The 25,000-nt window shown below is 30.1% G+C and overlaps 5 protein-coding genes across 9 annotated transcripts; 2 read left to right on the forward strand and 3 right to left on the reverse strand.

Moving 5' to 3' along the window:
• Nucleotides 1-3,433: 3,433 nt before the first annotated feature.
• On the forward strand, nucleotides 3,434-5,693 carry LOC141533702 (uncharacterized). The gene is made up of 2 exons (XM_074252718.1): nucleotides 3,434-4,207; nucleotides 4,582-5,693. The coding sequence occupies exons 1-2, from the start codon at nucleotides 3,459-3,461 to the stop codon at nucleotides 4,583-4,585; spliced, it is 753 nt and encodes a 250-aa protein (XP_074108819.1). The 5' UTR covers nucleotides 3,434-3,458; the 3' UTR covers nucleotides 4,586-5,693.
• A 121-nt stretch (nucleotides 5,694-5,814) lies between these two features.
• On the reverse strand, nucleotides 5,815-9,159 carry Dbe (KRR1 small subunit processome component homolog dbe). The gene is made up of 2 exons (XM_074252717.1): nucleotides 9,043-9,159; nucleotides 5,815-7,025 (listed from the first exon to the last, which is right to left on the reverse strand). The coding sequence occupies exon 2, from the start codon at nucleotides 6,999-7,001 to the stop codon at nucleotides 5,994-5,996; it is 1,008 nt and encodes a 335-aa protein (XP_074108818.1). The 5' UTR covers nucleotides 7,002-7,025; nucleotides 9,043-9,159; the 3' UTR covers nucleotides 5,815-5,993.
• Nucleotides 9,160-11,665: 2,506 nt separating this feature from the next.
• LOC141533952 (uncharacterized) lies at nucleotides 11,666-14,200 on the forward strand. The gene is made up of 4 exons (XM_074253073.1): nucleotides 11,666-11,754; nucleotides 12,000-12,134; nucleotides 13,251-13,328; nucleotides 14,051-14,200. Exons 1-4 carry the CDS (start codon nucleotides 11,690-11,692, stop codon nucleotides 14,106-14,108), a joined length of 336 nt encoding a protein of 111 aa, XP_074109174.1. The 5' UTR covers nucleotides 11,666-11,689; the 3' UTR covers nucleotides 14,109-14,200.
• A 155-nt stretch (nucleotides 14,201-14,355) lies between these two features.
• Nucleotides 14,356-24,930, reverse strand: LOC141533949 (uncharacterized). Of its 2 annotated transcripts, none has more exons than XM_074253066.1 (12): nucleotides 24,788-24,930; nucleotides 18,507-18,687; nucleotides 17,742-17,950; nucleotides 17,552-17,644; nucleotides 17,369-17,474; nucleotides 16,735-16,861; nucleotides 16,493-16,613; nucleotides 16,153-16,304; nucleotides 16,011-16,060; nucleotides 15,786-15,894; nucleotides 14,823-14,966; nucleotides 14,356-14,670 (listed from the first exon to the last, which is right to left on the reverse strand). In XM_074253066.1, exons 2-12 carry the CDS (start codon nucleotides 18,637-18,639, stop codon nucleotides 14,631-14,633), a joined length of 1,284 nt encoding a protein of 427 aa, XP_074109167.1. In that variant the 5' UTR covers nucleotides 18,640-18,687; nucleotides 24,788-24,930; the 3' UTR covers nucleotides 14,356-14,630. The 2 variants fall into 2 exon arrangements, with proteins under 2 accessions (XP_074109167.1, XP_074109168.1); XM_074253067.1 differs by lacking the exon at nucleotides 24,788-24,930 and adding an exon at nucleotides 19,445-19,559.
• LOC141533950 (uncharacterized) lies at nucleotides 20,491-23,609 on the reverse strand. 4 transcript variants are annotated; one of them, XM_074253069.1, is made up of 5 exons: nucleotides 22,906-23,608; nucleotides 21,893-22,461; nucleotides 21,480-21,763; nucleotides 21,253-21,368; nucleotides 20,943-21,115 (listed from the first exon to the last, which is right to left on the reverse strand). In XM_074253069.1, exons 2-5 carry the CDS (start codon nucleotides 22,200-22,202, stop codon nucleotides 21,088-21,090), a joined length of 738 nt encoding a protein of 245 aa, XP_074109170.1. In that variant the 5' UTR covers nucleotides 22,203-22,461; nucleotides 22,906-23,608; the 3' UTR covers nucleotides 20,943-21,087. The 4 variants fall into 4 exon arrangements, 3 of the variants coding, with proteins under 3 accessions (XP_074109169.1, XP_074109170.1, XP_074109171.1); XR_012480355.1 differs by having other exon boundaries at nucleotides 20,982-21,115; nucleotides 21,452-21,763; nucleotides 22,906-23,609; XM_074253068.1 differs by having other exon boundaries at nucleotides 20,491-21,368; nucleotides 22,906-23,609.
• Nucleotides 24,931-25,000: the final 70 nt, after the last annotated feature.

Consider the following 25,000-nt stretch of genomic DNA (forward strand, 5'->3'; position numbering starts at 1 on the left):
TTAAGTTTTAGTATAAATAGTTTAAATGGTCATATTGCTCAATTCTTAGATTTAGTTGCAGAGACTAAGCCACATGTTATTGCACTGACTGAAACTTGGTTGAAGCCGGTGCATGACTATTCAGTGTTTTGCTTGGATGATTATATGATATTTAGGAGAGATCGCAATCTAATTAATTCAAAAACAGGACGAGTGTTTATGGGTGGAGGTGTTGCTTGTTTGGTTCACAAATCATTAAAATCTAAGATACTTCATGTCTCTGTTACGGATCATATTAATCAACCAGAATATTTAATTATAGATGTTGTTTCAGTCTCGAATTGTCATCTTCTATTGGCAGTGATCTATCGAAGGCCTCAAGGCAATCTTTTAAATGAATTTTTTGAGGTTATTTCAAAGTTAATGCCTAATTATAAAAATCTTATTATTACAGGTGATCTAAATTGTGACCTATTAGAGTCTTCGTATGTTTCTAATCATTTAAAAACATTTATTTCAGAATTGTCTCTGTATTGTGTTCCTTATGAAGCTACTCATCACTCAAATAATAAAGATTCGTGGCTTGATGTTGTTTTATTAGATAATAGATGTAAACTGGGTAATTATCATAAGTCTCAACAACCGTTTATAAGTGGGCATGATTATTTAATTTGTGAATATGTTTTTGAAACTACCAAAAAATTTAATAAGATTGTTACTTTTAGGCGTTTTTCTGACTCCAACTATAATGCCCTGTGTAATTCTATCATGCAGTCACTAAATATAGACAAGGAAATATTAAAAAAATCCGATCCCAATGATTTATTACATTTCTTCCATTCGAATATTATTGCTTCACTTGATGAATTTGCTCCCCTTCAATCACGTAAAGTAGTGAAGGCCCCAAATCCGTGGATGTCAAATGAGCTTAAAGAAAAATGTAAAAATCGTGATTTTATATATAAGCGTGCAAAAAGAAACAATGATATTAAACTACTTCGAGTGTACAGGTCAATTAGAAAACAGTTAAAGATGGAAATTAACAGTGCGAGAGAAAATTATTTGTAGAATGTACTAACCAATCTTCCTCAAGGAATTAATATTTGGGGCAAATTAAAACATTTAGGACTACTCAAAAGATCCGATTCCTCTCCTCTGAAATATTTTAATGCCTCTGATCTAAATAATTACTTTGCTAATATAGTAAGGAAGCATCCTCCTTGTGACCTTGATTATATTAACTCGCTGCAATTGTTATGTAGTAGTCAAGTTACATGCTCCTTCACGTGGTCTAAAATTGATATAGTAGAGGTTACCAAAGCGTTGCATTTAACGCTTAGTAAATTAAGTTAGTAAATCTAAGGGAAAGAGTCCTGATGGGTTAGATCTCCGCTGGCTTAAAAACCATATTCCTCAAATTTCTATATTTCTTACAGCACTCTTTAACAGGTCGCTTGAAACAGGTATATTCCCGCAAAATTGGAAAACGATTTTTATTATCCCCTTGAATAAAATATCACCCCCACGTACACTCTCCGATACTCGTCCAATAGCAAATACATCTCATTTAAGCAAAGTATTTGAACGATTAATAGCCAATCAAATGATGAATTATCTTGAGACTAATGAACTACTCGACAAGTTTCAGTCTGGTTTCAGAAAACATCATGGAACACAATCAGCCCTTTTAAAACTAGTGGATGATGTTAGTAAAGCAATAGATGATAATAAATTGACGCTTTTAGTTCTTTTCGATTTAACTAAGGCGTTTGATTACGTGAATCCAAAGGTTATTTTGAAGACCTTGGTCGAACTAGGCTTTTCCTATGATACAATAAATTGGTTCTTTTCATATCTCACGAACAGAAGTCAGTCAGTGGTGAATGAACAAGAGATACCAGTTGGTTTTTTGGAAACTTTGTCCGGCGTTCCTCAAGGATCGGTCCTTGGTCCGATTTTATTCCTTCTAGTCATGAACTCAGTTACTAAGCGGATTATGTACAGCCGATATGGTTTATGGGGGATAGCCACTGTAAAATTTCGGAAAAAAAATTTTTTTTTTTTTTCATTAAACTGAAGTTTATATATTCAAAATTATGTATTTCAAATTTTATAGAAAAATTCCGAATAGTTTTCGAGTTATAGTCATTTTTATAAGAGCGCGTCGATTGACCGTTTTACGCGCGGCGCTTCGACGAAAACGTCGCCTGCTCGCTCCGTCTTTGATTCGTACGGGTTGGCGATTGTTTTCCCTCACGATTGTCAACCGTTACAATTATTTGACTTTTAACGTATATTTTTTCTTATTGTTGAGATACTGTACCTCATAGTTTAGTTGTTTTGTATGAATACACACTCGTTCTTTAATTTATTGAGTTTCTTAGTGTACTCGTTATTGTTTACTTACTTATTTTTTTAAATCTTCTGATCTTTTTTTTTGTTTATTTAACAAAAAAATTTGTTAAATAATGGATCGTAAACAAAGTAAAGTTATTAAAAACGAAAGAAAACTGCCAAACGACAGGAAAAAATTTAATCGACCGCTCAACAGATATGAAACTGAAAAAATACTGGCTCTCAACGACGTGATAGTGCTTCCAAGAGGAAATTATCACAAAAATCTGATTGTACAATTGATTCGAGTATTAGCTACAAAATTATAAATTTTTTTCGATATTTAATTTACTAAGTGGCTGTGTATCGTGTAAAAAGTGTGGTGGTGATGTAAACTTTACTGAGACAAGTATTCGAGGATTAGGTTTTAAACTAGTTGTGAATTGCAAAAATGTGATCCAGTTTTGATAAATTCATGTCCACTCATCAAGAATGCGTATGAAATTAATCGCCGTTTCATCTTTGCAATGCGGATAATTGGTATTGGGTTATCTGGACCTGAAAGATTTTGTGCTTTCATGGATTTACCACGACCAATGTTCCATAGCTTTTACGATCGTCTGGTCACACAAATCAGAAATGCAGCTAGAAACTGTTGTGATTTAGTGTTGAAAAAGCTGCTAAAGAAGAAATCCAAGAAACCTGCAAGCATTTAAAATCCAATGACATTCCTGGAATTTCTGTCTCCGGTGACGGTAGTTGGAAGAAAAGAGGGTTTAAATCTTCATTTGGTATATCTTCTCTAATTGGTTACTTCACTGGCAAAATCGTAGATGTAAGTATGAAATCCAGTTATTGTAAGATGTGTGCGCTAATGAGCTCAAAAAAGGAACAGCTGAATACGATCAATTTATGCAAGACCATGCTCTAGACTGTCCAATAAACCATGAAAATTCTTCTGGACAAATGGAGGTAGATGGAATAAAAGAGATGTTTATGCGATCAGAGTTATTACATAACGTTAAGTATGTAAACTATATAGGTGATGGTGACACTAAAACGTATAAAAATATTTGTGATGCTAAACCGTATGGGGACATGGTGAAGATAAAAAAAAGGAATGTATTAATCACGTGCAAAAACGAATGGGCAGTCGACTAAGGGCTTTGAAGAAGCAACGAACTAACAAGAAGACAAAAACAGGAAAAGAAGAAAATACACAGAAAAGTTTAGGTGGGAAAGGTCGATTAACGGACAAAGCAATTAATGAATTTACAAAGTATTATGGTTTAGCAATCAGACGTCATTCTAATGATGTTGATGAGATGTATAATGCTATTTGGCAAACATTTTATCACAAGTTTTCATCACCCGAAGATCCGCAGCATTTTCTTTGTCCTGAAGGTGCAAATTCGTGGTGTCAATTTCAAAAAGCTGTGGCAACAAATACTTTGGACTCATTAGTTGAAAAACCACCACTTCCTGCAGATATTGCGGAAGCTTTAATACCGATTTATGAAGATCTATCGAATCCAGAGTTATTGGAACGATGTGTCGGTGGGTTTACACAAAATAATAATGAAAGCTTCAATGCATTAGTGTGGCAGCTCGCCCCAAAAACAAATTCTTCTTGTTCCCTTATTGTTGAAATAGCTTTATATATTTCAACAATTACATTCAATGATGGGGCTCTAGCAACTCTGAAGATATTAGAGAATCTCGATGTTAAAGTAGGACCAACACTCTACTCATACTGCGCTGAGCGCGACGCTACTCGTATTAAAGCTGCTGAAAGCCGCATGGAAACGGCCAGTAAAAAAATAAAAAAAGTCAAGGTCAATACTAAAGATAAGGAGGAAGAACCCTCATATGGCCCAGGACTTGATAGTTTGATGTGAGTATGAATATTTTGTGAAAGACTAGATTTTAAAGTTGCGAGAATCTTCTTAAAACTTTACTCGCGTTTTTCTCAAAACGACTTTTTTCAAACTTTCCGGTACTGTAACTTTCGTAAATATGAACCGATTCTCAATTTTTTTGTTTCCCGTATTCGTCTACTTAGTGGCTATCGTCGCACGTAGAGGATTTTGAAAATTTTAATTTTTAAGATTTTTTAAGGCTGTTTGAGTCCAAAAAAATGAGGAAAAAAGACGAAAAAATTTTCAATATGGCGCCATTTTTTCTCAAATCAAAATTTTCAAAATCCCCTACGTGCGACGATAGCGACATTCCTATAGATTAAAATGCCGTTTGATTTTTTTGTTTCAGATAATCCGTTTTTGAGTTACAGTACCGGCAATGGAGGGGGAAATTTTTTTGGTGCTCTACAAAAATGTTTATAACTTTGTGATAACAAAATATTTTTGAATAAAAATTTAGGAGAATTATCCTCAACATATACTTTATAAAACAAAAAAAACCCGATCCCCAAATTCCTTTATTATCCTAGTAAAAAAAATTCCCGAAAATTGCCTATTTTTTCCAGCGTCACAGTGGCTATCCCCCTTATATGCCGATGACACGTACATTTATATTCACTTTTATCCTTATCAATTACAAGATGCAGTGAGACTGATGAATATTGATGCCCTTGCGGTTGTAGAATGGGCTAGAGAAAATGGTCTTGAAGTTAATCTCTTAAAAACAAAGGCTATGCTATTAGGATCGAATAATAGAGTAAAAGCGCTCCAGCGTGAAGGCTTACCACCTATCATTATTGATGGCGTGGCTTTACCCTATACAGAGTCTACAAAATGTCTGGGCCTCCACTTATCGTGTAACTTGTCCTGGAACTGTCATATCTCAAAAACTGTCAGCAAAATAAACTCAACTTTATATAGTTTAAAATTACGTAAAAATATTTATACTGTTGATATTAAAAAACTATTAGTCTCTGCAACTATTCTACCTTTAATCGATTACTGTTCTATAGTTCTGATGAATTCAACTTATGATAATGATTGCAAGCTTCAGCGTGCTTTAAATTCAGCTGTACGCTTTATTTATGGCTTAAAACGTGTTGAACACATTACCCCGTATAGACGTGAACTTGGTTGGCTGTCTATTAAAAGTCGTCGCATTTACTTTGCAGCATGTTATTTTTATAAGCTTTTAGTGATTGGTAAACCAAATTATTTACGAGATCTGTTCATTGATAATGATGACGTTAGACGCTCAGAAAGATTGGCGGCTAAGAAAAATAATTTTAATTTTAAATTGCCTAATTATACAACAACACAATATGAAAACTCTTTTGTAATTACTGTTATACGATTATGGGAAGAGTTACCATCTGATATTGTTGATTCCTCAAGCTTAGATATTTTCAAAAATAAAGTCTATGACTATTTATTTAAACTAGATATTTAATAGTTCTTTACAAATTTCTCATGTAAACTTTTATTTATTAAATTGGTTAAATCATGTATTATATTACTTGATGAATAAGTTAAGTCGTGTATTATAATTATAATCCTAATAATTACTTATTTATATATCTGCTTAATGTTTTACTTGATCTGTGCTTTATTTATTTATTTATTTATTTATTTATTTTTTTTTCATTATTTTTACAGCTAATATTGTACTTTTATGTATTTTTTATATTGTTAACATATATTTGTATAAATTTGCCATTCGGCCAATTAGGCCTTGGTATAATTGAATGAATAAATCTAAATCTAAATCTTCTTAACATCAACATCATCAGCCTTGCGTTTCTTCTGAGTAACCTCAGAGGGTGGTACAAATGCCTGCTCTCTCCTTTCCTGCCTCTTTTTCTCGGCTTCCTGGTGCTTCTCATCAATTTCTTTCTTCTTTTGGGCGCGTTTCTGCTCCTTGGACAAGAAGAACTCTCCACTGGCCAGTTCCTTATCGCGTTTGCTCTCAGGCTGCGGAGGTGGGAACGGAGTGTACTCTTTCTTGACCTTCTTGTTCTTGGGCTTCTTCCTCTTGGCGATATTCTTGTTCTTGAACTTAGGCAGGAACCGGTCCCAGTTCTCGTTCTTCAGCTTGGGATCTTTCGCTAACTCCCGTTTGATCATCAGCGCCTTGATGTTGTAAATCGGATGGATATTCTTCATGGTATCTTCGACAATTTTCCTGACCTGCTGAAGTCCCTTGTAGGGTCCGACTGCGGACACAGTCTGACCTTGGACTAAAACGTAGCAGTTGGTCAGAAGTTCAATAGACTTCAACGTCGCACCGTTCGGTCCGATCAGCCTCTGCCGTCTTTTGATAAATTTTTCTTTGTTGTGAACCAAGCTGCTGATTTTAATTATATCCGCGTCGACGTCGTCCTGCAAAACGCGGACCGCCTGCTCGAATGGAACCGAACGGGAGAGTAATTTTATAAAGTGCTTGGCTTTTATTATTACGTAGGGGTCCCAAGTTTTTCTAGTAGTCTTCACGCACATGCTGCCTTCTAATAAATCTAACTCCGGCTTAATTCCGTACTTTTCGAAGGCTTGTTGCACCAAGGGCCAGCATTCTTTTAGATAATGCTCACGATACTTCGGAAACAGTGTTGCAAATGAACTCTCCTCTAACAAACGGTTTGGATTGTCTTCAGGTTTGAACTCGGGAATTTTTAATGACCATGCGTTGTCCACTGGTCCACTCACTTTTGGATCCTCAGATTCTGATTCTGAATCATTTTCAGCTTCGTTTAATTTTGATCTTTTCTTCATTTTTTTTTTTTTGTGATTATGAAACTGCAAAAAAAAATGTATTTTTTATTTCTATAATTACATGGTCAACGAATAATGTAGAAATTAAATATTATACTGTAATAAGGTAAAAAACCGAGTTATTGACTTTGGCTTAATTATTGACACTTGCAATTTTATTTAAATTAAAAAAAAAACAAATCAACTCTAATAAAGGCCCGTGTAAAAAAAATTGTCCCAAAAATATCCCAAGCTTGGGACATCCAAACAACCAAACATTTTTAGGACATATTTGGGACATTTTAAAAATATTTTTATAACTTTTTTAAAATATTTTTAAGACAATTTTAAACGTTTTTCAAATGATTTTAAGAAAGACAATTTATTTTTGCACGGTTATAGATTTATCGTAAGATTAATGGATGAAAATTTTTAAGACATTTTTGGGACAACTTTGGAACAATTTTAGGACACGTTTGGATGTCCCAAACTTCGGACATTTTTGGGACAATTTTTTTTTACACGGGGGAGTAAATATTATTTTTGAATTATTTATTTATTTAAATAAACAAACCTAACAGCCTAGACAATTAACAGGGTTAATATTGCTTTTGTATACTGTCTTTTATTATCATTTTCATTACTGTTTGATTAATATTATTATTATTACTATGTATTCATTTATAAGTAAGGCCCTTAGAGAGCTAAGGCTTCAGGGTCTAAAAATTTTGATAAATAAAAAAAAATAAAAAATAAAGATACAATGGTTAGTACATAAAAAAATTTTTTTTGAAGTAATTAAATAGTTAAATTTCTAAATGAAAAGGCTAATGATGTGTTAGCAATAGCAACTCAAGAAAATAGTAGCAATTAATAAAAACAAAAAGATAAATAATAAAAAAAAAATTAAATAATAATAATACTTATAGCAACTATACAATTGCACATATTCAACGCCGTTTAGTTGCTAATTTGCTAAGTAATACTAGTCAAATAATTACATTAGTTGTAAACCAATTAGGAAATGTCGTGAACTGACGTATATGAGCTTTAAGTATCGTTACATCAAATATTTTAACAGGCTTATTGTACATTACAGAAAATAAATAATTGGGATCACAGGTATTAGAAAGACCAGACCATTTAGTTTGACAGAAAGCATTTATTAAACAAGATTTATCATATTTCTTAAAGTTATACTTATAAGATATATTATTCTCGTCTTAAATTTTATCTTATTATTTTATATTATAAATTTTAACTAAATTGTTTTTTTGAAAACATTTAATTTATTTAATTAGAATAAAATTGCAATTATCAAACAACTAGGCCTATAGCAATAATTGGGTTTTTTAACTTCAGATATTTAAAATAAAATAAAAAAAAAAGGAACCGGAAAAATTTTAGTTTAAAATTTTAATTAAAATTTACTGGGGACCTATCACATATTCAAGTAAATAAACTTTATTATAAAGAAATTACTAGTAAACGTACAACCCTTTAATTTAAATATTTTTTGCTTTATTAAATTAATTATAATACTAAAACTAGCCGATGTTTTTAATTTTTGTTTCTTTCATTCATTAAATTGTAACTACAAAATATTTTTTTTTAGTTTACATATAGTTTTTTACAAATGAAAATTTTGTAAGAAAATTAAATCAGCAGATATTTGATAATTTTAAGAATTTTTGTCACAAATAAATTATAGCAAAAAAAAATTGACAAAAATTTTTAAAAATTAAAAATGCAATTTTTTAGAAATAATTTTTTTGTTAAATAAAATAAAGAAAAAATTCTAAAAATTTGTAGTTATCAACTAACTTAATTTTTATAATTTAATTTTATTTTCTTAATAATTCGTTAATTTTTGTTTATAAAAAGACAGTTTTGTCTTTTTTTTTTTTTTTTTAAAAAACTAATTTTTTAGTTTGAAAATCAAAAATAACCTCAAATGAGCGAAGTTAGTATGTATTGAAACAATTAATTAAATGTGTAAAAAAAAAACGCTTTCTAACAATGACTTTATGCTAAGAATGACAATCAAAACTTTTCGACTTACCTGTTTTGGACAGATAAATTATTTGCGATAATTTATTAACTATTAAACTTTTTCATGGGAGTATCTTAACAACAATCACACGTGTTAGTATTATGTATTACATTTCTTTGCATGAATTTAATTTATATAATACGTAGAAGATGTAGATGGCAGATCCGTACAGTCCATCAAGACACATGCGCAGTGAAGTTTTGTTTCGCTTGCGACTGCGCAGGCGCCGAAATTTAAAAAATCAATTTTATTTTTTAGAGCGGCGAATGCAGTAAAAAGATAGAACTAAGATTTTCATAATAACAATAACAATAATAATAATAATAATAATAATAATAATAATAAGTTGTCAATTTCACTGCAGACGAGGATGACTTTCTTATGCAAATTGTACATAAACATGAAAATGCGCATAAGGAGTCATTCTTGTATAAGGCAGCAATATATGCGGCAAGAACCCTTGGTCTTGGAGAAATAAACGCTCTTATGGAACTCCGAAAGGAGGAATTTAAGAGCGTCATCAGGAACGCCGAGGAAAAACTACTCCTTGGCGAACTGATGGACAAGTCCATGTACAGCGTGTTCTTTAAACACGTGCGTGATCATGGCTTGTCCATCCAGCTGACGTTTTCCTTCTTAAAGTCAGCTGACCTGATGTCCGAGACTGAAGGGTTCATATTTGCCTGCCAAGATGGTGTCATTAACACTCTAGAGTACCGTAGCAAGGTGCTCCAGGTGCAGCTTCCGGACACTTCCTGTAGGAGATGTAAACAACATCCGGAGACGCTTATGCACCTTTTGTCGGCATGTCCTGTGCTGGCGAAAGGTGCATATATCCAGCGTCACAATGCTGCCCTGAGAGTACTGTACTACTATCTTCGTGATTGCTACAGTATTGACGTGACACCAGTGCTGCCTTATCTGCCAGGAGATATTCCCCAGGTTGTTGAGAATGACAGTTGCAAAATTTATTGGAACGTGCCATTTGCAACAACCCGGCGGATAGATCACAACAAACCTGATATTGTGCTCCTCGACAAGGCCACCCGTGACATTTATGTCATTGAGTTCTCGGCCCCGGCTGAATACAACATCTAAGCTAAAGAAGAGCACAAAAGACAAATATATCAGGATCTCCTGTTTGAAATTGGCAAACTTTACCCAGGTTACCGTGTCAAGCTTGTCGTCCTGATTGTTGGCGTCCTTGGAGGGATGAAACATTCTTTTGTATCCTCACTTGCCAAAGTTCCAGCTTGCTCATCAAAAGCTGAGTTCTTGGCAGTTAGGATGCAGAAGGCTGTTATACTTGGTTCTCTCCGTCTCTTAAGGGAAATGACTTTGGCCTGCTGTGATCACTAACCGCCTTGTTGTGCGGAGTGGTCCAGCAGTAACGGATGGCGCTCCGGCTGGGCCCTCGGAGAATCGGACTCCGGGGATAACCCCCCTGAGCATTTAATAACATAATAACAAAATAATAATAATAATAATAATAATAATAATAACTCACAGTAATTTTTTTGTTGAAAACAAGTTTATTTGGGAAAAAAAAGCAACATTCACTTGAAAGTGTAATTTATTTGATTTTCGCATTTAGTACCCCAAACTATTCAACTACTCTAAATTAGCTTCTTTAAATTATGATAATTCTATACTTTTATTACCTTGAAATTTCCAGTTATCATCACAACAATATCGATGTGAGACATAACTCTTAGATACCTTTGTTAAAAATCATTAACATGCTTTGATTCTAGTTAAAATAAAAACATACTTTGTGAATTATTAACCTAGTTTGTTTATCTTTTGATTTTGATGACTGAATTCAAACTTAAAGGATTCGTTTTTATTATCACAAACATTATAAAATTGTATTTATACAATATTGTCTGTTAATTACAACCGGTCACTAAAAATACACTTCCGTAAAAAACAAACTGCGTAAATGTTTGTATGGATTTAAATATGGGATACCCCAATGTTTTTTGATCGTTTACATCAAATTAAGTCGATGAATAACTTTCTATAATTTATGCCGACATTATTTTTGACCTTAACTTCTGAATTCTTCTGTATAAAATACATTTTAAATTCAGGTGTATCAGTCATCAACCGGCAAACAATCAATACTCCGTTATTTATATTTTTAACTTACTAAAATATTCGTCTGGAAACAACAAAATCCAATACCTTATTATTATTGTCAAAATTTCCGAGGTTTCTCTATCATTTGTTGTCGTCTTAAAATCCGTCGCACTAAAATCCCTTCTATTTACTCCACCTCTAAGTAATATATAAAATCTCGATCTTTTACCCGATGAACATAACTACTTCAGTCTTGGTTGTTTAAGTATCCAAAAATCACACTGAGAAGAAAAAATAGTCCTAAAAAAATTTTTTTTAACACAAGAACGTTTATACTCATATAATTTCTGATAATGTCCTGTTTTATTTGACGAATTATCTCTTATCTGAAAATTTTACCAAAGTGATTAAGAGAATTTTTGTTCAATTCAAGTGAAGCTATTAATTTGTTTTCTTATGATAATGAAAATAAATATTGATATAGAATTCTATCAAAAAATTGATATATCGAATTGTTTATTTGAAGAATAATTGTTTATTATTTCTGAGTTCAATAAATTTTTTAAAAATCACTATGAATCTCATAAAGAGTTTTCTTCTCATCTCAACACTCGCAATAGTGTTTTTGTGCGTCAACTGGTAAGTTTTTATCTTCAAATTAATTTTAAGCTCAAAGAAGTTATACAGAAAAGAGTTTATTTGTATTAAAAAAATAGTTAGCAACACTGAAATTTTTTTGGAAACAAAAAAATTGTACTTCTTCCAAAATAAATTTGTTCTTTCTAAAAATTTTTTTTTGAGTTAAGAAAATTCATTCTAGAGTCAAAAAATGTTTTCTTTCTGTGTAAGTAGTAATAATAGTATGTTTTTCTTATTAATTTCAGCCAAAGTGAAATGTGCAGAAATACATTAATCCGGAAAGCTCGTGAAGCAGTTCTGCATGATCGGAAAATAAGATCGCCATCACCTTGCTTAAGTTATGTTGAATATCCTCCGGGCTGGCATAATAGAATACGCAAGTAAGTAAAAATTTGTTATGAGATATGTAAGGACTGATTCGAAAGGGCTTAGCCGAAATTAGATTTTTGATACAATTCGGACCGGTAAATTTTGAGAAATCTCAAAAAAAACTAAGAAAAAAAATTTTGTTAAATGGATTTTTGGGAATAACTTTCAAACGGCTTTACCAATCGATTTCAAAAACTAATCAGCTCTTAACTTTGAAAAACCACGTCGATCGCCGCAAATCCGATCGAAATCAGTTAATTCGTTCGAGAGATATCGTGAACGAAAGAAAACCGAAAAAAGTGTTTTTTCGGAATTACTCCAAAATTTTTCGTTCGATTAAATTAATCTTAAGGATTCTTTACGAGGCTTAAAAAACTGCGTCAAATGTCGCCATTCGCGTAAAAATCGATTCATTCGTTCAAAAGTTATTGCGGTTTGAAAATTTGAAAAATAGTGTCTTATCAAACTTCTATCAGACTTTTGACCTCGAAGAGCTCAAAAGCATACAAAAGCTATTTCTTCGAGTTCGGAGAGCTCAAAATAACTCACAAATTGTATTTTTCAGCTCGAAGAGCTCAGAAACGTAATAAGTGCAATTTCAAGCGTTTAGGTATGAAATTGGCGGGAAGGCCTTCAGGGTCCATTTTCCTAATTTTTTTTTCAATTTATTTTATTGAAATATTATCATTTTATGATAATTAAAAAAAATGCGCACTTTTGCCCTACATGACTTTACCTATTTTTTGAGGACTTCTTTTTACCTGGCATTTTTACACGAAAAAAGGAGTTAAAATCAATTAAATTTTATCTTATTTTTGTAATTTATGAGCGTTTTTGTTGAGCCTAACAAGTTTTATATCAATAATCATAACATTGTTTAAAAAAAAAATTGATTAAAATAGTATTATTTTTCATGTGTCATAAGTTAAATAAAATTTACAATATTTTTCAAAAAATTGAACGAATTTACGGTATATAGCTTTTGACCTTAACCTACTACCGACAAAAATTTTATTTAATTCTGATCAGAAAGTATTGATCTTTTACAGAGTATTAAGTTCATTAAATTTAAGTTAAGGTATGATACAGTAAAATTTCAGAAGTTAATGAATTGTTTCGAATTTTAGACGTCCTACACCTCCAAAACGCCCCGGTGGTTATGCACTATCTATTGACGACATCGATCCAGATGAGTGGGAAATTCGGTAAGTAACAATTACATTGAAAAAAAAATTAAGTTGTACTAAGAAGAATTTATTCGTTTAAAAATTTTTCTATTCAAATTAGGGCGATCAAAATTTTTAAAATTTATATACTTGATTGAATATAAGTTAATTTCTTTTTCTGGGCATTACTTTTTTATTAAAAAATTTTATGTTTTTCATTTTTCAATTAAAATAAAAACTCCTATTGATATTTGATTTTATTTCAATATTAACTTCATTACTTTGATTAATGATAAAAATATCAGAAATTTTATATAATTTCGATACTTAAAAAAATTTTAATTAAAAGTACAATAAGAAAGAAAAGTTCTGTTAAAAATTTACCATTGGATTTTTCTTATTAAACAAATTATTATAAAAAAATCGATAGAAAAATTCCACATATCGGAGATTTGAAAAACTATGAGTGAAATTTTTTGCATGCCTTAATCAATCTAAATGACTTGTTTATGACATGAGCGCTTAAGGCATGCTAATTTGGATTTTCCAAACTTTAAAAATTTTTTTTTTTTAATACTTTTTAAATTCTGATTTAATTATTTAAAAAATGTGAAGCCTTTCTTATGACATCATAATGATAACAGATATTGATATTCTTCTATCAAATAAGAAATATATTTAATTGTTTACTTTAAAAAATTCTTGAGTAAAAAAATTACTGTTTGATGGACATAATTTTTTTCATTAATTTGTTTTCATAGGAAACTTCGGTTTTCTCCACTGCCAGAGGCTAAGGTTAACATGAAAAAACCTGCTTAAGTAATACCTTCCAATAAACCATTTAATGGCTGCATATAATTTCATATATTAATGGAAATAATTATAAACATTACGTAAATAATACAATTGCTTTACAATTTACAAATTTTCTTAATATCACAGAGCGTAAGAAGATTCAGGAGAATTCAAACCTCCGCGACTGCGTTGAGGTAATGGAGAAATTGTCACTACAAAATACTGAACGACTTTTAAAGAAGGAGAAAGAGATAATGTAACAAGTCTGTCATTCTTTTTCAAATATTTCGGTTTTATTAGACTTGTGTTATATATTGTGTAAAGTGAATTAATTTATTTAAACGTATTAAGTAATTTGACTAATTATAATTGACATTAATTGGAAATTAAGAAAATTAATAAAATTAAGAATATGTAACTTCAAGTGTAATACACGGCATGTATGATTAAAGTTATAGTTATAGTTACAGCAACTGACAATATGTAAGAGATAATTATTATATTCGTTTATTTAGGGAAGAATTATTCGAAGTGATTCTTGGAGCTTCAAAATTCGTAATTGTTGAAGTAAGAACAGTCATGATTCCTAAAAAAAAATATTTTGCTTATTAGTAAAAAGTTTAGATTCATTTTTTTAAATTCGACTAAATTTAGATTATTGAATTATTTTTAGCACATAGACGAATTCAAAAAGATAAAAAAGCAACTTTTTGGAAGTAATTGCATAAAAATTTGTACTTGAAATAATGAGACATCATATTTGCAACACATTGATCTATCCAAGGTAAAAAAGTGCGTCTTCTGCTGTTCATTCTTATATATGTTTCACCAAATCCCTCACAGTGTTTCAATTCGTGCTTGATGCGTGCAGATGTTGAAAATCTATAAACGTCAAAAATCATGAAATAAGATAACTAAAAAAAAAAAAAAAATAAACCCTGTTGTTGATAAAAATAAGCATCAACTGAGATTGTAAATACACCCAGATGTGTAGAATATCGCATGACAAATGTCAAGAGAGAATATTATAGCAGTTAGATAGGGTTTTGTGCCATAAGGGCAAATGAAACAATTATTTTTTTTGCCATTTAATTAAAAATCGTTCAAAATCTTGAGATTAATATAAAACAAATTTTTTGAATTACTGAAGCCGATAAGGCGTGTTTCAAGATATGCGCTCTTTAGGTTTAAAAATGGATTTTCTTTGAGCAAAAAAAGTATAGAATAAAATAAATGTTTTAATAAGAAACGTTGACAAAAAGCTTGAAAAATAAAGCTAGATCAAAATAAAATAACGCAAGGTATGAAAATCAACTGTAGAGAGAAGGTACTCAATCGGTTAATGCAAAATTACATGGCATAAAAGAATTATACGCCCGTCTGGCGTTAGATCACTACATTTTTAAATTCCGTAAATGATACTGAAATTGAGAGATCTGATGATCTTTAGAAATTTTTTAACTGATAAACTGCAGCTTAAAAATTTATTGAAAAAATATCTTCAGGGCAAAAAGTTACGAATGCGATTATTTAAAAATAATTTTTAAGACCTTGTTTATTATTCAAGAAAAATGAAAAAATTGTCAAGTGTCTGCCAATTTCAATCTCATATTCCTAAAACTAAAGGGGTGTACATTTTCATAAATACGGCCTTTTGGCTTACGAAAAATTTTTTGATATCGTATATATTATTTTACTCACTTTGATATAAAAAACCAAATTAAATAATCATGAAGATAGTCCGAATACACTGAATATATGACCGAAGGATTTTCGGTGGCATCGCAAATTGCACGTTTGTAAAAGTTCTCTGAAATAGAAAAAAATGAAAAAAAAACTAGTATTTTATTAATAAATTAATTGTGACACAAAATAATTAAACATAAATGGGAAGTTTCTACTCACAAAAAAATAAAATGAACTTACTTGAAGAGACTGATCCATGTGACTCACTTATATCCTTGAATAGTCTTCGACTAGATAAAAAAAAAAAATTACAATTGAATAACTTATTAATTATTTTCAGACTTTATCTGTTATTCATAAAAAAAAGAAAAAAAATAAATACCCTGCCATTAATATAACGATATCATAAGAACTTAATCCAAAATAAGTTTTTTTTTTTAACATGAATTGACTTAACCCATTGAGAATGTCGATCAAATAAATGGTTGGTGGAACGGCGTCTTTTGTGTCAATGAATGGCATAAATGGTTCAGTCTGATAGAACAAAAAAAAATAATGATACTACTGAAGCACATTGAGAAAAAAAATTTCTTTAAAAAAAACTAGCAATGTTGCAATAAGAAATAAAATTGGCGAAAATTTTTATTAAATTAATTTCCTTATTGTCACAATAATGCCTATTACTTTCAAAAGAAATTTTTTCAATATGGTAATATACATACTTCTGGAATAATGATCCCTGAGATGTTGAACGATATGATTGGTGAAGTAAAAACTCCAAACAACATGTCAATATAATTGTAATACGACAGGATGGGTCTCAACAAAGTACGGGCATCGATACTATCAAAATGAAAGTTTTGATTAATAAACATTTAGAAAATTAACATTAAAATTCAAATCTGAAGCAGCCCAAAAAAGCATATTCATTTAGGAACTAAAAATAAAAAAGTTGTATAATTACATTCCATAATTGAGGATTCGGCCATCTATTATAGGCAATAATTTGACATGCACACGTTCTAAGTTTTCGGCTCCCAAGTTATAATACTCTTGTTTATAAGTATCGTAATCAAATTCTCGTTTTAATTCTAATAAAATAAATTCAAACAATTATTCAGAATATTTAAAAATAGGAGGAGATCTATTAATAATTTTAGTGGATATTATCATGTATACAAAGTTTTGGACACGCCAATCGATAAACTATGTAACTCAGGAGTCTTTTATTAACTCAAATACTCAAAAAGCATGTGTTCAAGCAAGATTCTTGAGCAAGAGCCTAAACAAAACCTATAGTTACAAGTGTCTTCAGCTACGTATGGGTCTTGCGCTAGATCGTGTCACAAGGAACCTACAAGAATTGTCTATCACTTGTCCATAATTGTACGTAAGGTGCTTGCAGCAGATGCTCGCACATAGCTTGACTCAGAATTGAGTGACAGAGATATGTGATTTACTGTGATGACAGAGTCAAATTCTTGTAGGAAACTTGCCCAACATAGGCGATCTCTACCTATCATAATTATCTGCAGCAAGACCCTTAGGTAGAAAACGAGTCTAGCAACTGTCTCACATATAATGATAAACTTTCATACCTTTTTCCTTAGCTAATGCAAGAAGAGCTAATACGTATGTGGAGTTATCACCATCTAAATCATTACCGTTGATATATCGAAGTATGCGACCTCCAATATTACCTTCCTAATGAAACATAATAATATATTATCGAGGAGAAAAGATTGATTCAAGATCTATTCTAGAGAAATTTTATACGTTACCACAATATAAGATGAACCTTTCCGATAAAGCATTATCGCAGATCGTCGGTCGTAATTATGATAAAGAGTAACACCGTCGAATCCGGGCAAATACTTGATTTCAAAAGTTAATCATATTTTTTATTATAGAAGTTACTCAAAGAATTCTGATTATATTTAATAATTAAACTGGCAAGCAATATTAAATTACCTGTCCTAACGTCTTTGTGTATCCAATTTTCCAACGATAGTTTATTCTTTTAGCAAAATGTACTATTGTATTGCCATTAAATAACTTCTGTTCTGTTTTATTCAACCTGATATAATCAGGAGTTCGAATGTTAGGATTGTTTAAACGAAATGATAGTCCATTATTCGTCAATTTTATTTGTGATATCGTCACCAAATTGCATTCAATAACTATAGTTATGAAAATTAAGTGACATTATTATAGACATAAAATAATTAATGTACATACATCGACGGCAAAGACCAAAAAGACGCATATTGTAAACTGTACGGCCTTTTGTCTTGAAGAAATTAAAAATTTTTTTGATCTAAAGCAATTTTATTAAGAATTTTGTTTTTTTTTGTTTTAGAAATTACGTTTAAGAGGCCGAAGTGGGTGTCACACTTTTTTTTGTTCCAAATGTGATCCACTTTGGTACGAATAATTTATGTTTCTCGTTAATTCTATTAAACTAAATAAAAATTCCAATTGTAAATGGAGAAAAATTCTAAATATTGTATGACAAATGCCAAAAGGGCGTACAAAAATTTTTTTTTTTGCAATTACTTTGCAAACATGTGTTACATTTAAATGGAACAAAAATTTTTTAGAAGTCAAACGGGCGTATGTCTAAACATTTAAGCCCTTTTTAGCTCCATGAATTTGAAAATTTAGTGATCTAACGCCAAACAGGCGTATAAGTTTTATACTTTTAAATATATATAACATACAATTTAAATAACTTACCGTCTAAATCATAAAAGGCATAAGTAGGATCCTCTATAATTTCAATGCACGTGTTATTAAAGCCTTTATCGAGCAGTGCATTTGTGTTAACAAAACAAAACGTAGTGAAAAGTAAAATTTTTATAAGAAACATTTCTTTAGTAGTTTATATGTTTGTTTTTCTCAATTTATTTTTCAGCTACTGCAATTGTAAAATGATTTTATAATATCAAAAATTTTTTATGACTGTTATTCAAATACGGATGACACATTTTTTTTCGCACGAAATGTGATTCATTTTTGCATGACTAATTTATGATATTCGAAATGAAAATTCAACTGAGTCGCAAAACATTTTATTGCAAAACTATAAAACTATCATAAAAAATTATGCTTGATTTTCTGAGTGACATAGTTTTAATATTCAACGTATCAATTTATCAGCAAGTAATAACAATATTATTCTACATTTTACACGAAAGATGAGTCATTATAGAATGTCTAAGTTTGTTTTTGTATAAAATAAAAATATTAAAAATTATCAGCCAAATTATCAAAATTGTAAAGCGTAAAGCGATGTAATTTGAAATTTAATGGCCCTGAGGGAGCTTATGCTCAAGGATTAAATAAACTTTTGTATCTATCTATCTTTGATGATGAATAAAAAATTATAGCGATAAAATTGACGCTTATCAAGGCCTTTTATTTGAGTACGCACATAATTTTATTATATATTTTATATGTACGATATTTCTCATATATGTAACATATACAAAAACTAGCTGTTGCCCGCCCGCTCCGCTGGGCATATTATAAAATTATAGTTTTAGATCTAGACTCGAAATTCAATTGGAGTATTATTTTGACTTGCACAGGTTCCACATTCCATCGAATCGGAAGTAGAATTTATTGAAATCCGTATTGAGATGATCTCTACATGACAAATAAAAGATCCTTACCAAATTTGCAGCTTTTTGAAGCTATATTTTAAAAATTAAAATTTTTTATTGTTAACACCAGCCCCCGCGATCTTTATTGGAGGTGATTCGGTGTAAAATCCGTTCTTAGATCATTTTTGGATCACATGTAGACGACTTCTATTAAATTTGGAGTCTTTAAGAGCTATAGCTTGGAAATTAAAAATTTTCATTGTTAATACCTACCCCCGCAACCCTCTGTGGGGTGAGATATCGTAAAATTCATTGATAGATTATTTCTACATCTCTTACAGAAGATTCCTACCAAATTTGAAGTCGATAGGAGCTGTAGTTTAAAAACGGGAATTTTTCATTGTTAATGCCCCCGCAGACCCCTTTGTGGGTGAAATTTCGTATAATCCGTTCTTAGCTGACCTCTACTCGGTGAAAGGAATATTCGTGCCAAATTTCATATCTCTAGGTCTTATAGTTCCAGAGATATCGTGATGAGTGACTCTAGAGTATCTCTAGAAGAAGATCCTCTGAAAATATGAGCTCTTAATATTAATATTTAGAGATGGCGTCATGTGATTTCTATTTCCCATTTAAATAACATAGGAAAATTTTTTTTTAAAGTTTGGAATTTTGTACCATGATAACGAGCTATCTCATAGGTTAAACACTTATCAGTCCTTATAGGAAATTAAATGCTCTACAAAAAAGGTCTGATTGACATTTTGCGTAAGTTAAGCCGTTTCAAAGATATCAAGCGTCAAACTTCAGATTGATAAAAATTGCGCTTAATTTTTTTTTTTAAAGAAAAAAATCAATTTATATGTATTTAAAATCAATTATCATCAATTTGAGAATAAATATATGAATATATTTAATAGAATGCATATCCGAAATTCTTAATAATTTTACAAATGCTAATTTTTATTGGTTTTCAGCGAAAAATATTTACTTACGTAAAAATTGTGGTACAAGTTTCAAATAAAACTATTTATATTATGTAATAATAATCCATTTCAATTAATAATAATAGATTTATTGGTTTATTAATAAATTAAACAGTAACAACAGTAAAATACAAGATCTATTGAAACATTTTTAGTGAACTTCTTAGCAGTAAAATCTACAATAAATTCTTTTTCATACAATTTGGATAATCTTGTCGATGTTTTTTCACAGTTTGTAACAAACCTTGAAACTGCTCCTCATTTTTAGTTAAGCGTTGATTATATTGAGAAATTAACGCAATATTTCTTTCAGCAACATCATTCACAACTTTTAACAAATTAAAAAATTGAAGATTATTTTGATAGCTTTCATGAATTGGCCATAAAGTTATGTCTACATCAAGAAAATCTGTACACAAACCGAACCGTTCAAATAAAATTAAAGATTTTTTAGATACAAAGTCGCTCAAATCTTTTTTAATAATGTTTTGAAATTTTTGCCTTTTATTTGAAAACGCTTCTTATTTATAAGTGTGCCTTCATTCGATTTTAGAGCTGTAACTATTTTTTTTTATTTCTAGCGAAACATTCATATCAAATAATGATAGAGCAGCTAATTCCTCTGAGAGGTACCATAAATGCTTAGCCATTTTTTCAGATGCATTTTTAGAAACAAGTGGGTTTATTTTATTGTAGGAAAGCAATTCTTGCATTAGCTTCAAATCATTATTTGGTGCTGTTATTGCCGATGTTGCTGAAAACCATATTTTCACATAAAATTTTATTATAAAAACACAGACCTGCCGCACTCCTTTCATTTCAGAATTCGTAAGTTTAAATTGATTTCGAAATAAAAATATTTTCAAATTATAAATTGCCTTGGCCATCCACCTTGCGTGATGTACCGCTCCAGGTCGTTTGAACATTACTCCGTTAGGTGGTATCGCTCCCAAAAAAATAAAAGCCAATTCCAAGAGCTCTCTGTAATCACCTCTTGGTTGTGATATCTATTTAACATGAATTAATAACATTATTATTATTATTATTATTAAATTGCAATCAATATTAATATAATTAAAGTAATTATTACGGGAGACATGAAATATATTTATTTTTACTTGTGAATAATTCGTAAGAAGAATCAGTATTTGTTCTTTGGTATCACCTATGACTCCAAATACTCCCTGGTCTGAAATTCCTGCAACATACTTTTGTTGATCTATTTCGCTCCACTTATCTTTGAATCTGGTGAAAATTGGGACATTAGGTCCAGATGATGTAGGCCAATATGATTCAAATACAGATCTTAAAACCAGCTCAAGAATGTGGTGACGACACGGTAAATAAATAAGCTCTCTTTTTAATGCTTGTTCTATTAAAACGCATGAACCATTGTGTACTCCTAATAAATAATAAATTTTCAATTAATTTTTATAAATAAATAAATGACAAATTGAACAATCAAAACATGGCTATGAAAAATTGAAGACATCTCAAAAAGTAGATCTGCCATAATTCAAGTAAATAATACCTGTATTTGTTGCCGTAGTATCGAAGCATAACGCTTTAACTTTGTCAGTGACAGACCAATCCCGCATTTTTGAAACAATTACTGAAGCTTGATTTTCACCAGTTCCAGACGAAATTTTGGGAGCTTCAAGAAATGTTTCTTGTCCCGAAGCTGTTATCACAATTGCCAGTCTATCGACATTCCCAGGTTCTTCATTATCAGGCATTATTTTTCCATCCCAGTGTAGAACGCAGTTATCAAGTGCTAGATTGTTTTGTAAATTCTTCACTACATTTTCCCTCATGGATTCACGCTTTCGATGGACCGTCATATGACTTATATTGTAATCGTTTATATCAAGTCCTACACTCGTCAACGTAGCAGCTATGATGTAAGTAGCATTTCTGTCAGTCACATTCGCACGATCAAGTGTACTAGCAAGTAGAGGTGTCACTACGTCCTTTTTTTTGGCTGTTGCGAAAATTTAACATCATCTTCATAATCAGAAATTGAGTGTGAAGTTTGACTAAGACTGGAATCCGTTTTTTGACTTAATAAGCCGGTATCGTTGACAAAAGACTGATTTTTTTCTATAAGATAATCAAAATTTCAGTTAAATTCTTGATAATTTGTAAAATAATTCAAAATTTTAACCGCAAGAAGAAATAAAAACCAAACATTGATAAGTTACATAACAAACTTGACTTTCTAATTTCAAGATTCGTTAAAACATTTTAGCAATTTTTTAGATGCAAATTAAAAATCTTGGTGAACTTAAACTTTTATGTTCTTTGCTGATTTTCAAGGATCATAAAATACTCATGAAAAAGCTAGTATCAAGAATGAAATAGAAAAGCCTAGTTATCAAGAGAACATTCTAAAAGATCATTTTTTATTATCTAAAAAATAAATCAGTTAAATACTTTGAAGTTTTTGAAAAATGAAGACAATGTACGATTCAAAAGTGAACGATTTTCTATATAATTTGTATGCAAAAGTTACCTAAGACTGCGAAAAAGTAAAGAAACACTTACCAATTTCATTTGGTTGATTTACATCACTATCAGATATTAGGTCAACTTCCATATTATTTTGAGGATTAATATTAATAAAACCTCGTCGGTTCAATTGCCGTTGGCCTTCCAAAAATAACTTCTTATCTTTGTCAATAAGTTTCGTTGCATTATGATGAGCAACGTCAAACAATTTTTCAATTAGCACACGAAAATGTGATGTTTTATTATGAGACTGCTTTTTATTTTTACTTTTTACCAAATTGTTCCAAAGAGTATGACAATGAACAAGCTTTCTTATTGCAGAACTTTGGGTACACGTCGGAATTCCAGCTTCAGCCCATAACTCAAAAACGTTTTTAATCGTAAATAATGCACTTTTGTTAATTGTCATTCGTTGAGAACTATGATAATGGAAAAAAAGAGACATAACCTCTTTTAAACTTGGCAGTTTACGTCCCACAAATTTTGTTATTTGGTAGCCAATTAAATAAATTTGTTTTTCCATCTTTAACACTTAATAAATAAACTTAATTCTTCGAAGATTGATAAACTAACGGTTAATTTAAACAATCATCAGAATAAAATGTAATCAGTAACATTAAAAAGGGAGAAGAAATGTATAATAGTACAAAAGCTTGGAGTTAATTATAGACAATAGCTGGTAGAGGGCGCAAATAACAATTGTATAATCTATTCTACAAACATTTGGATTACCGATTTACTTAAATAAGTAGATAACAAAAAAATTGATATGAAGTGAAATGGACTATTAACACATTAACATATAATACTATATAATCAGAATATTTATTATTAATACAAAATTTGAATAAATTTACAATAAACTTGTGAAATATTTTTTATGTAAGTAAATATTTTTCGCTGAAAATCAATAAAAATTAGCATTTGTAAAATTATTAAGAATTTTGGATATGCATTCTATTAAATATATTCATATATTTATTCTCAAATTGATGATAATTGATTTTAAATACATATAAATTGATTTTTTTTTTCTTTAAAAAAAAAATTAAGCGCAATTTTTATCAGTCTGAAGTTTGACGCTTGATATCTTTGAAACGGCTTAACTTATGCAAAATGTCAATCAGACCTTTTTTGTAGAGCATTTAATTTCCTATAAGGACTGATAAGTGTTTAACCTATGAGATAGCTCGTTATCATGGTACAAAATTCCAAACTTTAAAAAAAAATTTTCCTATGTTATTTAAATGGGAAATAGAAATCACATGACGCCATCTCTAAATATTAATATTAAGAGCTCATATTTTCAGAGGATCTTCTTCTAGAGATACTCTAACGATTTTTCAATGTTCGTTGAAAAAAAAAAATAGTCGATTTTTTTGATACACTCTAATATATATATATATATATATATATATATATATATATATATATATATATATATATATATATATATATATATATATATATATATATATAGATTTCATGTGGGTACTCAAATGAAAGTTCTGGATGAGTGTAACATGAGGATGAGCTTATATCGTTAAAAATACCATCATTAGACAAAATACAATGTCATTTTTTGACAAAATTCAAAATTTTTTGAAAATCAAAAAATTTTCGAACTTGATCTCGGTATTAACTCGCCAAATTGGTAGAAAATTTGATTTATGAGTAGAAAATACTTAAATATCAATATTTTTTAAGAAAAAATACTTGAAATAAATGTCTAAAAGTTATAAAAAATATAGCAATACTAAAAAAAATTAGGTATAAAAATTTTGCAGTTACTATGGTTTAAAAATGGACAGCCGTATTAAATAAAAATTTTTTTCATTTTTTAAAATTTGTCCTAAAAAATATTTCACACATACAGAGTTAAAAAGCTAAAATAATTGACCAATTGTAATTTACTTACGGAGATTTAGTGATTGTGTTGCAGAATAGAAGGTTCTATTGATTGTAAATCTAGTGGTACGGTAAATTGTACAAATTCATATTTATATTTTGTTTTCATTGGGGGAAGTCAATAAAATTTTACTGTCAGTTAGTAAAAAATGTTGTTTCTGAAAGCAAGGTAGCGTGAGTCACGAAATATACTTTTATCACAAATATATTCTTTGTTTCAAAC

The sequence above is a fragment of the Cotesia typhae genome, unplaced genomic scaffold, assembly GCF_013202065.1.
Source record: "Cotesia typhae breed Kobodo isofemale line unplaced genomic scaffold, CoteBio_Ctyphae scaffold_121, whole genome shotgun sequence".
NCBI lineage: Eukaryota > Metazoa > Arthropoda > Insecta > Hymenoptera > Braconidae > Cotesia > Cotesia typhae.